This window comes from Octopus bimaculoides, chromosome 9 (assembly GCF_001194135.2).
Source record: "Octopus bimaculoides isolate UCB-OBI-ISO-001 chromosome 9, ASM119413v2, whole genome shotgun sequence".
NCBI lineage: Eukaryota > Metazoa > Mollusca > Cephalopoda > Octopoda > Octopodidae > Octopus > Octopus bimaculoides.
This window is the reverse complement of record NC_068989.1, coordinates 41,818,778-41,835,991: the sequence shown is the minus strand read 5'-3', so window position 1 is coordinate 41,835,991 and position 17,214 is coordinate 41,818,778. Positions and strand designations below refer to the sequence as shown.

The 17,214-nt window shown below is 38.1% G+C and overlaps 1 protein-coding gene across 7 annotated transcripts in view; it reads left to right on the top strand.

Annotated features, from left to right (window-relative positions):
- Positions 1 to 17,214, top strand: part of LOC106880501 (microtubule-associated serine/threonine-protein kinase 3) — a 260,570-nt gene that overhangs the window by 40,513 nt on the left and 202,843 nt on the right. For 6 of the 7 annotated variants that reach the window (XM_052970660.1, XM_052970661.1, XM_052970659.1 and 3 more), the window contains exon 2: positions 8,270 to 10,050. In XM_052970660.1, the coding sequence (XP_052826620.1) occupies positions 8,282 to 10,050 (1,769 nt within the window). In that variant the 5' untranslated portion in view covers positions 8,270 to 8,281. Of the gene's footprint in view, positions 1 to 5,293; positions 5,465 to 8,269; positions 10,051 to 17,214 lie in introns of those variants that run through there. The other variant, XM_014930478.2, reaches the window with a different exon arrangement.

Below are 17,214 nucleotides of genomic sequence, written 5' to 3'. Positions count from 1 at the left end.
ATATGTTTGACTTTTGCTTTGTATTTGTACAAGTTGACTTCAAGTCTTACCCAGAGAACTGAAGAGACAAGTTAGAAATTCAAGTTGGTGCTATGACTAGAGCTCCATAAATTTGGTTTTGCACAAAGTATTGTTTTAAAATTTGGGATTAGATAAACAGTATCAAAATGCAATGCAGTATTTCATTTGGTTCCTTACCTTCTGAAATCAAATCTTACCAAGGTCAAATTTGCCTTTCATCTTATCAGGGTCACCACCACCACCACCACCATCATCTTATCATCCACTTTTCCATACTTGCATCAGTATATACATGTGTGTGTGCATGTGAATGTGTTTATGTCTCCATGTGTTAATATCATGTGATGGGGTTATAAGTGAGTATCACCATCATGCAAGCAGGGTTATTCATTTCCATTCTTCTGTAAAAGCAAGTCTGGACTTAAGGGCATCTCGGCATAGAAAATCTGCTTCAATACATTCTGTCTGACTGATGCAAGTATGGAAAAGTGGATGATAAGATGGTGGTGGTGGTGGTGGTGGTGGTGACCCTGATAAGATGAAAGGCAAATTTGACCTTGGTAAGATTTGATTTCAGAACGTAAGGAACCAAATGAAATACTGCATTGCATTTTATCTAACACTCTAATACTTGAACTAGTCCACCACCCTTTAGATTAATTATTTCTAACAGAAATACAAGATGAGAAATTTGATGGATGTGGTACAGTTAATTAGATTAACCACAGTGTTCGACTGTTACTTCATTTTATTAACCTTAGAAGGATGAGAGGTTAAGTTGACCTTAGCAGAATAATAATAATAAAAGTTATTATTATTATTATTATTGTTATTATTATTATGATAATAATAAATCTATCTGTCAAGACCTACCAAAAACTGAGCAAGTATAAAGATCTTGAAACAGAAATTGGCAAAATGTGGAACCTGAAAACTAAAACAATACCTGTTGTTATAGGTGCCCTGGGAATGATAGCAAAAGGGGCTGATTGCTACCTAGCTCAGATATCATGAAATCCAAAAATGGCAGAAATTCAAAAAATAGTGCTCATGGGAACTGCCCATATCCTACGTAAAATACTGTTTATCTAATCCCAAATTTTAAAACTATACTTTGTGCAAAGCCAAATTTATGGAGCTCTAGTCATAGCACCAACTTGAATTTCTAACTTGTCTCTTCAGTTCTCTGGGTAAGACTTGAAGTCAACTTGTACAAATACAAAGCAAAAGTCAAACATATGATGATGATGATAATAATAACAACAATAATAATAATGATAATAATAACAATAATAATAATAATAATAACAATAATTAATAATAATGGTTTCAAATTTTGCCACAAGGGCAGCAATTTTGGGGGTAGGGATAAGTCAATTACATCGACACCAATGCTCACTGGTACTTATTTTATTGACCCTGAAAGGATGAAAGGCAAGGTCATCCACGGTGGAATTTGATCTCAGAATTTGAAGACAGATGAAACACTGCTAAGCATTTTGCCCAGTGTGCTAATGATCCTGCCAGTTCACCACCTTAATAATAATAATAATAATAATAATCTTTTCAACTAAAGGTACAAAGTCTGAAATTTGGTGGCAGAGCACTAGTCGATTACATTCGACCCCAAAAGAATAAAAGGCAAAGTCGACCTTGGCAGAATTTGAACTCAGAATGTGAAAACGTCTGAAATACTGCTAAGCATTTTCCCAGCATGTTAACAATTCTGCCAGCTCGCTACCTTAACAATAATAATAATAATAATAATAATAATAATAATAATCCTTTCAACTAAAGGCACAAGGCCTGAAATTTTGGGGGAGAGGACCAGTTGATTATATTGACCCCAGTATACAGCTGGTACTTATTTCAACAACCCTGAAAGGATAAGTTGACCTCGGCGGAATTTGAACTCAGAATGTAAAAACAGACAAAATGCTGCTAAGCAATTTGCCCGGTGTGCTAACGGTTCTGCCAGCTCGCTGCCCTAATAATAATAATAAGGATGATGGTGATGATGTAATATGTGATAGACCTAGCCAACCCAATACTGTATTAGATAAAGTAGAGAATTCAATTTGTGTCTATGAAATTTGTTTTATTCAAGACAACCTGGGGGTAAAATGCTGATATTGGTGTGGCATCTATATTCTATTTTTTTGGTTAAGAAGTTTATACTAAAAAAATAAAAATTGTGTCAGTATTAAGTTTATATAGAATCCATGTTTTTTTTTATTTTAGTTTTTTCACTCACTGTAAACAATAACAACTTTGACATCAATAACTTAATATAGATTTTGATTAAAGCAGGTTTAATTAATGACTTTTGTGTTATTGCTTGATGGGTTTTGTGCTTATTTGTAAATTTTTGTTGTTGTTGTTTTTGTGTAAGTGATATTCTATAGAGTGTAATTACCTCACCCAATTCAGCAGCTAATGAAGTGTGCAATTACAGCTAATTAGGGGAGATAACTTCATTACATAACTGCATTGAGCACTGAGTGAGAGCAGAATAAGAGGGGTGGGAAGAGTATAAACTAGAGAAGTAACGTCTGCCACCATTACCACTACCATCGCCTCCACCACTTAGAACAACAGCAATTACAAGTACAACGATTACAACTACAACACCATAACAAATATCAACCAGTACTACGATAACAGTACAAACACTATCACAGTAACTTCTGTACAAGCACATAAAATAAAGAACTATGAACAATATATAGAAGTGTGTGTGTGTATACATACATGCATGTAGTGTGTTTATGCGAAGGCACGTGTTCGGCTTATGGTTGAAAAGTTATGGGTTCAATTTTGGGTGGTACATTGTCTCCTTGAGCAAGATGCTTTGTTTCACATTGCTCCTGTCCACTCAGCTGGCAAAAATGAGTTGTACCTGTAATTCAAAGGGCTGGCCTTGTCATATTCTGTGTCATAACGAACATCTCTGAGACTTATATTTAAGGCATGTATGTCTGTGGAGGGGTCAACCATTTGTGTGTTAATTTCACGAGCAGGCTGTTCCATTGATCAGATCAACTGGAACACCAATGAAGTACTAATCAGTCAAAAAATGTGTGTGTGTATGTATATATATATATATATATATATATATATATATGCACACACATATACAAGATTAAATGTGAATTACTGTAAGTTTCATGCTCTAATAATTTAATTGTTGAATGAGTTTGTATAGTGTTTCATGTGCTATCATGCAATCAGAGCATGAAACTATAAGTAGCTCACAGTCAATCCTGTGTATATGAAATGATATTTGTCTCTTACTGGATGAAGTATTTTCTTTTATTGATTCCACCAATACCAGGACAGTACATTATATGTTTGTGTTAGATAGATATTCTCAAAAAATAATCATTACCAAAAGACAAGGGAACATTCACTGTTCTATAAATAGCACACCAATGTGGTAATCCTGTTCAGTTTCCCAACATGACTTGTACAACTGCCTGAGGTGGTTCAAGCAGCTGGCAGTATGTGTAGCATGGCAAGTGATTAGCTATGCTGGAATCCTTGAGTCATGGCAGTCAATGAGGATGGAAGAGAAGAGAGGTCATAGGTGGTGGTTAATGAATGTAGTGGAGAGGCAAGACAAGGCTATAAGGTGGTGGGTGTGAAGAAGAGATAGAGAGGAGAGAGACAACATCTACATTAAGAAGCTCAATTGACCTTGGATGTCAACTGCTTGCATTAATGCTATGAGAGCATTTGATCCACCTGTGTGTGTGCAGTGAATATATTGTTGTCTAATTATGCAAAAATGAAAGTAACAGAGATCTCATTTTAACAAATATATTTACCAAAATTACATAAAAATATCTTGAAATACTAAAGTGTAAATTTATTCAATAAAATCGCCATTGGCTTCAACCACAGCCTCCAGACGACTTCGGAATCTCCTGCAACTCTTCTGGACCTTCTTGTTTAAGTTGGTGAATGCTGCCATAATCCTTGCCTTCAGTTCCTCTTTGGTATTACAAGGAGTTTTGTTGGTCTCTTGCTCAAATACGCTCCACACATAATAATTGAAGGGGTTGCAGTCTGTAGAGTTAGGTGACCAGATGTTAGAGGTGATGTGGTTGCAGAAATTGTCTGACAGGCATGACTGGGTTTTCCTGCTTGTGTGGCATGGTGTTGAGTCCTGTTGTCAGACATAGGGTCTTCCAGCAGCCACCCTCTTGACCCAGAGCAGCACTACCTCCTCCAGGCACTTGATGTAGGCCTCCATGTTGTCATCACTAGTGATCACTCCAAACACCATGCTGTTGACTGGATGTTTGATTTTTATCACTCGTGAATGCCTAACAGTACAGCATGTCATTTCCAAATTTCTGGCAGAGTGAATTTTGTCATGGTGCTGTTTTTCTCACATACTTTGCCCAACTGACCCTACTATACTGTGTAGTCGACATAATCAAAAACAGTGTGCATGTGCAAAGTTCAAAATATAAAATGGTAACAATTTAACCATCGCACCCTGTATATATATGGAGAAGCCTTAACTTCTGATGAAGTCAGGTGTATGTATATATTTATATATATATATATGTGTGTGTGTTTATACAGAGAGAGAGACAGACAGAGAGAGATGTGGGTGTATACATGTCTATACATGGTTTATGTAACACTTTACTATATTTATTCAGATATGTATCTTATCCAAGTAACAAGTTTCATGTCTACACATAGACATACACATACTTGCTAATTCACACACACACACCTATATATATACACCCACTTGCTCTTATGCACATTGATACATTTGTGTAGCTATATTATTTTCCTTCTCTGTCATTTTTCTAATTGCTTTTAACACGTATGTGATGATAATGATGATGAACGTGTGCTTGTCTAAGAAGATGCATGCGTTGTAAGTCAAGTCCTCCTCTCACCCTTCCTACTCCTTCTCTTTCTGTGTGTCTGTCTGCACCTTCCTCCTCCCTCCCCCTCTTTCATTCTCTGTTACTAACACCAACAACAACAGCAATGACCGTAATCAAATAACAGCAAAAAGGAAAAAAAAAAAAAATCATTGGATTTTAGCCAATCCGAATGTATTGGATTTGTGTGTGGATCACTATCAAGCAGTTGATTATAAAATATAGTCGTCATCATCATCATCATCATCATCATTATTATCATCATCATGGTCTATTTCCATAAGTCTACTTTGAGCAGTGCAAGCTGACTGTGGTCTGACTTGGTGGTGTTAGTAGTAGTAGTGGTGGTGGTGGTAGCAGTGGTGGTCGTCGTCATCATGGTAGAGGAAGTGACAGACAGCTTTACTAAAGCAACAACAATAACAACGGCAGCTTCATAAATGACGATTAAGGAATCCTATCGACTACAGTCATAAAGGGATATAAATACTTTTTTAAGGGACAGTAGCCCTCTTGGCAATGGAATTACCTAAGTATTTCATATGATTTCTCTCTTTCACTCTCTGTCTCTCGGTATTTTACATGTTTTTGTATTAATTATAGTGTGTGTGTGTGTGTGTGTGTGCGTGCGTGCGTGCGTGCGTGCGTGCGTGCGTGCGTGTGTGTTCCCCTTCTTGATATTATGAATTTGATCTCATCTGCATATTGTCTTCCTCTACATCTCAACCCCCTTGCTTCTCTGTCTGTCTGTCTGTCTCTCAAAATATATAGGCGCAGGCGTGGCTGTTTTGATAAGAAGCTTACTTCCCAACCACATGGTTCCCGGTTCAGTCCCACTGCATGGCACTTTGGGCAAGTGTCGTCTACTACAGCCTTGGGCCGACCAAAGCCTTGTGAGTGGATTCAGTAGATGGAAACTGGAAGAAGCCCATCGTGTATATACATATGTATATATATTTGTGTGTGTGCCTTTGTGTCTGTACCCCCCCCCCCACACACACACCATCACTTGACAACTGCTGTTGATATGTTTACATCCCCGTAACTTAACTTAGCGGTTTGGCAAAAGTGACCAATAGAATAAGTATTAGGCTTATAAAGAGTAATTCTTGGAGTTGATTTCTTTGACTAAAAAACAAACCCTTCAAAGCGGTGCTCCAGCATGGCAACAGTCAAATGACTGAAACAAATAAAAGAATATGTATATATCTTTTAACTTATTTCTTTGTCATTTGACTGCGGCCATGCTGGGGCACTGCCTTAAAAGTGTTTTTAGTCAAATGTGTAAACCCCAGTACTAATTTTTTTTTAAAGCCTGGTACTTATTCTAGTGGTCTCTTTTTGCTGAACTGCTAAGTTACGGATATATATATATATATATATATATATATATACGCTCATGAACACACATTGTAGGGGCTCCGATCGTTTGTATGTGTAAATGTATTAATGTGTGTATGTGTATTGCAAGGGCTCCAAGCAACCATATTGTTGAAGCGCATGTAGGAACTATTATATAAACCTGTGTTTATCCTTATTGCTCGGGTGTGGCTGTGTGGTAAGAAGTTTACTTCCCAGCCTCATGGTTTCGGGTTCAGTCCCACTGCGTGGCACATTGGGCAAGTGTCTTTTACTATAGCTTCAGACCAAGCAAAGCCTTATGAGTGGATTTGGAAAATGGAAACTGTTGTGTATATATATACATATGTGTGTGTTCTCCATCACTGCTTGACAACCAGTGTTGATCCTCGTAACCCTCTCTCAGTAAAAGAAACCAATAGAATATGTACGGGGCTTTAAAGAAAAGAGGTACTGAGGTCAATTTATTCAACTAAAATCCTTCAATGTGGTGCCCCAGCATGGCTACAGTCTAATGGCTGCAACAAGTAAAAGATGAAAGTTTTATATATATATATATATATATATATATATATATCAATATATATATATATATACTTTATTTAAAAGCAGCTTGCTTTTAAATAAAGCATATTACACTACCTCTGGTATTTGAGTACTCTTTTTTCCACCTTGTTGCACATTTATGTGCTTACTCCAGTATATATATATATATATATATATATATATATACACATACTTATATGCATTTGTTTTTATTGCTGTTTTTCCATGTCATTGTGGGTTTGATTTGTATATTACTGAAGTATTGTTATACAGCTGGATTCCCTTCTTATTACTAACCCTTACATGCTTTTCAAATAAGGGTGCCTTTGAAGGCGCAAAGTAAACAGATGACCTGTTGACAGAAGTGACCACAACAATAGCAATCCTAGTAAGCGACATTAGCAGAGTGCAAACATAAACATACATACACACACAGAAGTTTTTATTTCTCTCTCTCTCTCTCTCTCTCACTTATGTGTGTTTGTGGATTGGATGCTAGTTCTTGAGGTATTCTATGGCTAGATTCTCTTACTTTCACCAAAATTCTTCCTTGTTCCTAAATGAGTTATTTTATCTACCAAGCTGTGAAATATAAGCGACTACAAGTCATTGCTGCCCAGCCATATAAATGCAAAGACATACAACATCAAACACACACACACACACTTAAATACATAGTAAAATTAAAAAAATTGTAGTAAACTTGCTATGGGGAGTGGAAAATCCAACATTCCAGACTAAATCCTTCTATGGAGAAATGTTAAAAGGAAAAATATTAATCAGAGACAGCAGAGTTCTATATCCACATTAGTTTCTCTCCTTTCTCTCCTTTCAACTTTTTCCCACAGAAGGACTGTGTCTGAAATGTTAGATTTTTCATTCACTACAGCAAGTTCACTTTATTCTTTCTTATTGATTAGTTATATACCAATCTTTCAGATATATTGGTTTGAAATTTTGGCCAAATGCCAGTAATTTCTGGAGAGTGGGGTAAGTCGTTTACATTGACCTCAATGTTCAACTGGTACTTTTTTTTTTTTTTATCAACCCTGTAAGGATGAAAGGCACAAGCCCAGGTGAAGCCAACTGTGGGTGCAGATCTTGGTAGTTACATACCAATTTTTCAGATATGTTGGTTTGAAATTTTGGCCCAAGGCCAGTAATTTCAGGGGAGGGGGTAAGTTGGTTACATCAGTCCCAAGGACTTTGGCAGAGTTTGAACTTGGAACATAAAAATGATTGAAATGTTGCTAAGCATTTTGCCTGGCATGATAATGATTTTGTCAGCTCGCTGCCTTCAATCTTTCAAATATATTGAATACTGATAGATTTTAAACAATAAACACAAGGTGTTTTTTAACATGAATGCTTTCAGTCTCTGGGATATTTTCTCTTACTCATATCACTTTTTTTCTCTTTTTGTTTTTTTTCAGGAGCGAAGAAGAATGGCATCTTCTCGAAAGTCTACCTCATCAAAATATAACCAGGAAGGATCTCGTCGGAAACTTACACGTCAGAGAGATCATGTAGAACATCAAGCTATTGAACAAGATGTCTTTACTCAGAAGCGTAAAGGAAGCCAAAAAAGTGGTAGCGTCACCACTAAAGCCAGCAAAACATCGAGTGATGGTGGCCAAAATTCAAAAGTTGAAACTACCAAGAATAAAGTAACAAGGAAGAAGCATGAAGATGGCGGGAAAACAGAGAAAAAGGCCCACATTAAGGAACCGGTGCCGCCAGACATTAATTCATCTGCTTCGTCGACCTTTGGTTCGCAAGAATCAGAAAAATCTAGTCTGGCTGCAAGTAATTGCAGTGGCAGTAGTAGTGGTGTTAGTGGAAAATTAGAAACAAGTGGTCGCAGTAGTTCATCAAAAAGTGGCACCAGCCAGTCTGCAAGTCAAGGAAGCAGTGGCACAACTCAGAAACATGGTTCATCACCATCCTCAAAGAAAGGTGGAGCTTCATCAAAATCCTCACCGAGTACAACTGCCAAACGGGCTGGTCGTGGCAGTTCTTCAGATGGCAAGAAGGATTGTTCCAGGGAGCGGAAAATGGGTGTCGTTTCTTGTAATTTCCACTTGCCAAAGACTGAAGCCCCGACCCCGGCACCAAAACCTTCAGTCACTGAAGTGACGAGTGTAAAGACAAATGTTACTGTTACACCAAATGTCAAGACAACTGCCAATGTTACATCTGTTGCTGCTACACCTAGCATGAAGACCACTACTGTGGTAACGTCAAGCATGAAGACAACTGTTGCTGCTACATCGAGCATAACGACAACTGCTGTTACTATGTCAGCAAGTGTAAAGACAACTGCCAATGTCGCTGTATCAATTGGAAGTACACCATCTACTGTTACAGAAGTAACAACTAGTAATATTAGTTGTACAGACATGGTGACTCAAGAAGAAGACAATGAGGATAAAAGTGACAACATTTCCTCTTTATCTACAACCCCTTCACTATTAAGTGTTACTTCTGAAACCACAAGTCTCTTGGGTAAATCACCTGAAACCAGCAGCAGTTTAAGGGATAAAGACCAGTCACAGCTTTCTCCCGGACTTTCATCATACAGCAATATTGATTCAGATGGGACTGGCTCACCTGATTTGAGTTTTTGTAGCCCTGAGTTACCCACAAAAAACAGCCGCCTCAAGCGACGCCTTATCCAAGAACAAGCTTTCGATGAGTATGAAGAAGACTTAATAACAACAACTTCAAACTTGACATCTTCTCAATTGCCTTCTTCTTCATTGAAAATCCCAGGAATGGGTTTATTTGGTTCTAATGCCAGCCTCTTGTCACTTGATAACCAGGAGCGAATCAGAAGTGCTTCATTGCATTTTCAGCCTATGTGTTCTTCGGAGACATCACTTAACAGTCAGACCTCCCTACACAAGCGACCATGTGAGAAGGTCCGAGAATTGCAGCTTTCGGACTCAACATTATCAGTTCGAGGTCATGAAATGAGAGCTGGTTTTGAGAACTGTAGTACCTCAATTCTTCGTGGAAGCAGCACAGGTAGTTACAATGCCAGCTTCAATCTCCGACCATTTGTTCGGCATTCAAGCTCTCCAGCTAAAGTTGAAAGTTCTTCGAATTATCGCAGATCAAAAGATCATCTAGCATTGCTAGAGGTTCTACGCAAACATGGGCTCTGTCACTGCATTCGGTTTTTCAATCGTGATATGAACATCAAGAAATTTAGGTAAGTTCTGATTTCTACCTCCTTCATATCAAGAAAATTAGTTCAATTCTGATATTTCCTCCCCATTGCTGCATTTTTCAATAATTACATTTTTCTTTTCTCTCCTTTTCATCTAGTACTTCTAAGCAAAACACTGACATTCTGTTAAATGGAAGCTATCTCTAGCTTGTAGTCCAGTTAAAGAGTTATGAGTTAATGAGATTAACTGTACTCTCTCTCCTAAAATTTATGGCTTTTACGCTATAAATTATTGTCATCATTAGAACATCCAAAAAATACTTTGCAGCATTATTTTTTGTGAATCTTTACATTGACTTTTATATTTTTGGGGTTTTTTTGAAAGTGGGGTGGATTAATAAACTGAAGTACTCAAATATGGGAGGTCATTTAATTGACTAACCCTTTCCCCAAAATTGCTTACCTTATGTCTAAACCAGAAATGATGATTTCAAATTTTGGTAAAGGGCAGCAATTTTGTGGAGAAGGGGTAAGTTGATGCCATTGACCCCAGTATTTTATTGGTATTTATTTAATCAACCTCAAAAGAATGAAAGGCTAAGTTGCCATTGGCAACATTTGAACTCAGAACTTTAAAAGCTGGAAGAAAAGTTGCTGAGCATTTTGTCTGACATGTTAATGATTCTGCTGGGTCACTGCCTAGATATTGACTTCAAATTCTGGCACAAAGCCAGCAGTTTCAAGGAGTGGATAAATCACTTACATCTACCTCAGTGCTCAACTGGTACATATTATATTGACCCTGAAAAGATGAAAGGCAAAGTCAGTCTCGGCAGAATTTGAACTCAGACAAAATGTTGCTAAGCATTTTGCCTGGCTGGCCAATGATTTTGCCTGGCTGGCCAATGATTTTGCCAGATCACCACCTTAATAATAGTAATAATAATAATGATACTGATGAATATGATGATTTTGTTTTTATTGGCCACAAGGGCTCAAGATATTGAGGACAACATTAAAGAAGGAAATGCCATACATAAACATGTGAGATTTACATTGGAGTAATTCAGGAGAAAACCCCACACAAAAAGCCCCGGGTTACTGTGTTGTCTCCAAGACATTGGCAGTACCATCTTCCTCCAACTTAGAAAAGCATACTCAATGTAAGCCCATTCAGCTTCACCAGTCTTGCCACCCTTCTACACCTTTTGATTAGCACACTAGAAGGCAGCACCTCTCTCAGCTGTCAATCATTAGGTTTTATATTCCAAGTTCAAATCCTGCCAAGGTCAACTTTGTCTTTCATCCTTTTGAGGGGAATAAAATAAAGTACCAGTCAAATGCTGGGGCCAATTTAATCGACTGGCCTGATCCCTTAAAAAATTGCTAGCCTTGTGCTAAAATTTGGAACAATTACTATGATTATTAGAGGGCAAGCTGGCAGAATTTGTTAGCATGCCTAACAAAATGTTTAGTGGTATTTATATGTTTTCAGTTAAAACTCCACTGAGGTCCACTTTGTTTTTCACTTTTATCTTTTTGGGGTTGATGAAACAAATACTAGTTGAATACTGGGGTTGATGTAATTGACTGTTCCCATCCCCTAAAATTTCAGGCCTTGTGGCTATAGTAGAAAGGAGTGTTTGGGAAGACACGTCACGCTATGCTAAGTTAAATTGTGGTCGTAGCCAGTGAAGTGACATGTGAAAGGCAGCCGAGCCAGCGACACATAAATAGCATCCGTGCCAGTGACGCACAAAAGACACCCGGTACACTCTGTAGAGTGGTTGGTGTTAGAAACCAAGCTGTAGAAACCAAGCCAAAACAGACGACTGGAGCCTGGTGTGTCTCTCTAGCTTACCAGCTCTGGTCAAACTGTCTAACCCATGCCAGCATGGAAAGCAGATGTTAAATGATGATGATTTGCTATTCCATCATCCTCTCTCTCTCTCTCTCTCATTCCCCTATGCACCTCACCTCTTTACTCTATTTGTGAGGTCAGACACAGTTATGCAACATAAAATATGCATAGCAGAATTATCTTTGGCAGGTGTTGCTGTTGTTGTTATTGCTGGTAATTTTAGATCGTACATGTGTGTGTGCAGCTTCTTGTCTGTCTTCTGTTTATTTGCTTCAGTTCACACCCAGCTGTACTGGATTTCAAAATCGGTCAGTCATCTCTTTGATGGTGGGTTTTGTTGTTGTCAGATGAAGTAATGTTTTATAATCGGGCATGTTAGTGGTGGTGGTGTTGGTGGTGAGGTGTATAGTAGTGATGGTGATGAGGATAATGGTGGTGGTGTTGGTGTGTGTGTGTGTGTGGGGGGGGGGTTGATTAGTGCAATCGTGGTGGCGGTGGTTGTGTTGGGTGTAAAGTACTTTTTATAATAATCAAGTGTAATTCTCTTTGTCTTCCCCAGTTCTAACTTTGTCAGTGTTAACTTTACATGACATCACCTTCCTATACTGCCATAGCAACCACCACCACCACTACTGCCATTACAACTATCATCACTACAACTACCACCACCACTACTGCTTCTGTCATTACAACTATCACCACCACCACTACTACTACTACAGCCATTACAACTATCATCACTATTATAACTACCACCACCACAGCCATCACAATTATCGTCACCACCACTACTACTACCATTAATATTATTGCACCAGAAAGTGCCTTATCCATTATACAACTACTACCACCAACAATACCACAACAACCCTTACCACTACTGTTACAGTTACCATCACCACTATTATCACTATTACAACCTCCACCACAACAACAGTAGTACTTTGACTACAAATGCAACCACAGCTACCATTACCGTATCTATATTTTCAGGTTGGTATATACCTTCCTGTGTTTTATGTAGCCAATGAAAGTGCCCCTACACACACACACACACACACACACACACACACACACACACACACACACACACATAGAATTCCTGGTAACTAAGGCAAGGTGCCAAACCGTTTTATAACAAACCAGCTGATTGCCAACTCAAAAGTAGGTTAATTGTTACAGCATCTGCATGCGCATATAGGAAGAATTCTGGGAGCTAGCTGGAACTGTCACTGATCTTTTAAGAGTATGGTTTGGTCCAATATCTTAACTGAAGTTCCCGAGATCAAAGAGCAACAAGTGGTTGTAGGTCTTTAGATGAGTTACTTCCCTTTATGGCAGGATTTCTGCAGCTCAGCTCTTAAGATCTCATTGACTCATTATGAACTTGTTGAGCCAATGAGAGAGCTTATGTATTGTTGGTTGACATGCTAGTAATAGCAGCCAAATACCCTCAAATTTCAAATCACACTTTACTACCTTAGAAAAGGATACATTGCTAAATCTGGGTTCCAAGGTTTCTCTGCACTTTAGAAAAGGCAGGATGGTCATGACTGGAATGTCTTTCATCATGGGTCTGTTGGATCATGATGACTCTGTGCTAAACAACAACAGCTAAGAACTTTACACACATTCACACACACACACTCTATACATATGTTTCTGTCACTCTGTCACACTCTAACTGTTCATCTGTTGAGCCAAAGTTACCTCCTCCAATCCCCCTCCCCTCTCACACCAGTCATATCAACAACATTCGTCAATTGTTTGGTGATGGTTGTCCTAAATCAATTCTTGAATTTTCATGTTTTCATTCATTTGGGAGGTTGGTCTTCAAGCAACACATGACCATTCCTAAAGCATGAAAACCACTCATAAACTTGTGTTTTGTTTATGGCAACATCCTTGTAAGCTGTTAGAAGCATGACAACTGTTTCAGCTGCTGTTTTCTCCAGCAGAAAACAGAATTTCACAGGAGCATGCTATTCCTTTGTTTAAGCCATCGCAAAACTCAACAAACGGGAGAAAAGCACTGCAAACAAAGACACACCACATGGCAGTACGACTTTTCTTGGCGACGCCGGTTGGCATACTAATACCTGAGGGTTACATCAAGTGACTTCTAGTGGCAGAAGCCTGAACTACAATGGGCTTGTCCCACAGAACGTTTCAACTTACTTTTGGGTAACCCCTCATATGTATGTGTGATAGTGGTAGAATGTTATTAGTGAATTATGATTATAATTACTACTACATTGTATATTAATTAAAAATTTGTTAGTGTTCTTGGACCTTAATTGCTGCATTTGCCACAAGATGGCCCCACTGTCCCTTTTCATCTCCCTTTCATTCCTCCCCTCTCCCTCTCCCTTTCCCTGTCTTTGTCTATCTGTCTCTCTTTTCGTTCTACCTCTCATTACCTGTCATCAATTGCAACTCTTTCTCCTATCATACAGTTTCTCTGCTAGAAAAGAATTTATAGTGTGGTAGTATTTGTTGCTAGTAAGTGTGGTTTCTGTAGTGTTAGTGATAGAGGTAGTGGTAGCAGTGGTGGATGTGGCGGTGTTGGTGGTGGTTGTGGATTAATAACTAAGCCACACCCTGACCCAGTAATAATCCACTTTATGACATTAGGTAATGATGTTAGACGGAGGAAGTTTTGATGGTGAGGAGAAGGCCCAGATGTGTGTGTGTGTGTGTGTGTGTGTGTATGCATGTGTAAGGGATATGTTAATATGTATATAAATATGTGTGTGTGTTTAAGAGCTATGTAATGTTACACTTTAGATAATGAGAGCCTATTGCCTCAGGGTTGGCATCTTATGTGAATGTTGAGACAGGCAGCTGCATTTCCAAGGAAGAACATAAACCTAACTAACGATGATAGCATACTCAGATGGGAGAGGAGGAGGAGGAGGAGGAGGGGTAATGGTGATGATGGTGATGATGTTTAATCTTCAATCTTAAGACAGATGGAAGGCAGAGTGAAATTGTAACTATGGCAGGCATGGATTAACTTGAGTATAAATCCTCACTGATCCACCCAGGAAAGTTTGTCAGAGAGAGAGACAGGGGAGTCATATCATGTAATGGGATTATAATTTACTCAAGAATTAATTAGCATGCACACACACATATTCGTGGTGTTAATGAGGTTGCTCTGCTGGCTGAATAACTGATCAGATGAGAAATTCAATCAATCATAAATTATTTAACTCTTTCATTACCCTATTCTTGTTGAAATAACCTGCCTTTTTTGAAACAGATAAAGCTTTAACCGGCTATCTTTCGTTTTGATTACATTTTACGTCATTTCTAATCCACGTGCGTTTATTTATGTTTCCGTAAAAGGATTTTAGGGTTAGGGATGGAATTCCCTAACCCTAACCCTAAAACCCTTTTATGGAAAGCGATGATCTTGTTCAGAAACATAAACAAACGCACGTGGATTAGAAATGACGTAAAATGTAATCAAAACAAAAGATCGCTGCTTTAACCCTTTTGTTACCAACCCAGCTGAAACCATCTCTGGCTCTGAGTACAAATGTCTTGTTTTCATAAGTTTTGAATTAAGATTTTCCACCAAACCTTAGTCGCAATTTATGTTCCTAACACTAGCTGGATGATAACTAAGTTATTTTACTAAATTCTTTGTTATATTTAAAGTAATTGAAAGAAACACAGAGCATCTCAAAATAGATACGGTAACGAAAGGGTAAAATAATAACATGTAAATATTGGGTTGAAAAACACTTCTGGATAGAAAACATTGAAGGCTGCCTGTGGGACTCAAATCCACATCTCCTGTAGAGCTAGACCAAATTAGGGTTAGAATTTCTATTATTACTAGTGAGAATTGTATATTGTTGACACCATAAGAATTTATAAGCTTTTGAGAGAACGTGAAATAATTCTTTTCTAGAATAGTGGATCTTGAAATACACCACCACCATCATCATTTAATGTCCATTTTCCATGCTGGAATGGGTTGGGTGATTTGACAGGAGCTGGCCATCTAGAGTGTTGCCCAGGCTCCAATTGTTTGTTTTGACATGGTCTCTATGGCTAGATGCCCTTCCTAACGCCAATTACTTCACATAGTGTACTGGGTGTCTAATGCGTAGCACTGGCACAAGTGCTTTGTACATGACACCAACATAAGTGCTTTTTTATGTGGCGCTGGCATGGAAGCTTTTTACATGGCCTCGAATAGTTGCTTTTCTATGTGGCACCAGCACAAGTGCTTCTTATGTGGAACTAATATAGGTGCTTTTTATGTGGTACCAACACAGGTACTTTTAGGTGACACTAGCACCCATGAGTTCACAAGACAAGGACCTAGCTATAAATAGTAACATACAAATATTGTGTTGAAAATAAAGCTGGTAACTAGAACATAAATCAGCATGAAATTTTGATGGAAGTTTTTAATTTAGCTTGCTTTGAAACAGGAAGTTTATCATCGAATTGGGCAATCACAGGTGCCATTAGTACCAAAAGAGTTAAGTAGGATTTTCACAGAATAGTAGTTTTCTTGAGGGCTGAAATTCCTGCATTTTTTTCTGACTAAACTATGATCTGACCAAAGTAGAAACCATACCAAAGCTAACATTAGAACACAACGTGGATCTGCAGTTTGCTAGACCCTGCCAAACCATCCAACCTATGCTAGCATGGGAAACAGATATCAAATAATGATAATGATGATGATGACACTGAACTACAGCTAAGGATGGTGACATCACTATTAGTGGTTAGAAAGCAGCTGGTGATGATTGTTGGCATTTCTGTCAACAATTGCATCTGCTAGCATTGTGCTTTCTAATTCCTCTGGAAACACATTTGCCTTACTTGAAAAACTGTCAATGTTTGGCAACACAAAGAGCATCTAATGAAAATAATCCAGCCTCTATTTTCTCCTTTCTCAGCCATGCTAGCATAGAAAACAGACATTAACCTCTTTAGCATTCAGATTATTTTGTCATGTGGAATGCTTATTTATTTACACAGTTTCAAATCAGTCATGCATCATCACGTAGCTTCAAGATTTTGATGAAGTAATTGTCTTATTTTTTTAAATGTAGGGTAGGTATGAAAGGCCAGATCTGGCTGGTTTGAATATAAAACAAGTAGAAAATTTTGGCCAGGTATAACTGATTTAAATGCTGAAGAGTTAAACAGACAAGCAGATGATATTGTCCATTGTTCAGTGGCTTAATGTCTTTAGCCAAACATTCCATGCTTCTCAAGAAGTCAGTTTGGTTGGTGGTAGGGAAAAAAGTATTTTGTATATGTGTGTGTTTGTGTTATTTTCTGTAAAACCAGTTATATTGCTCTCCTCTCAT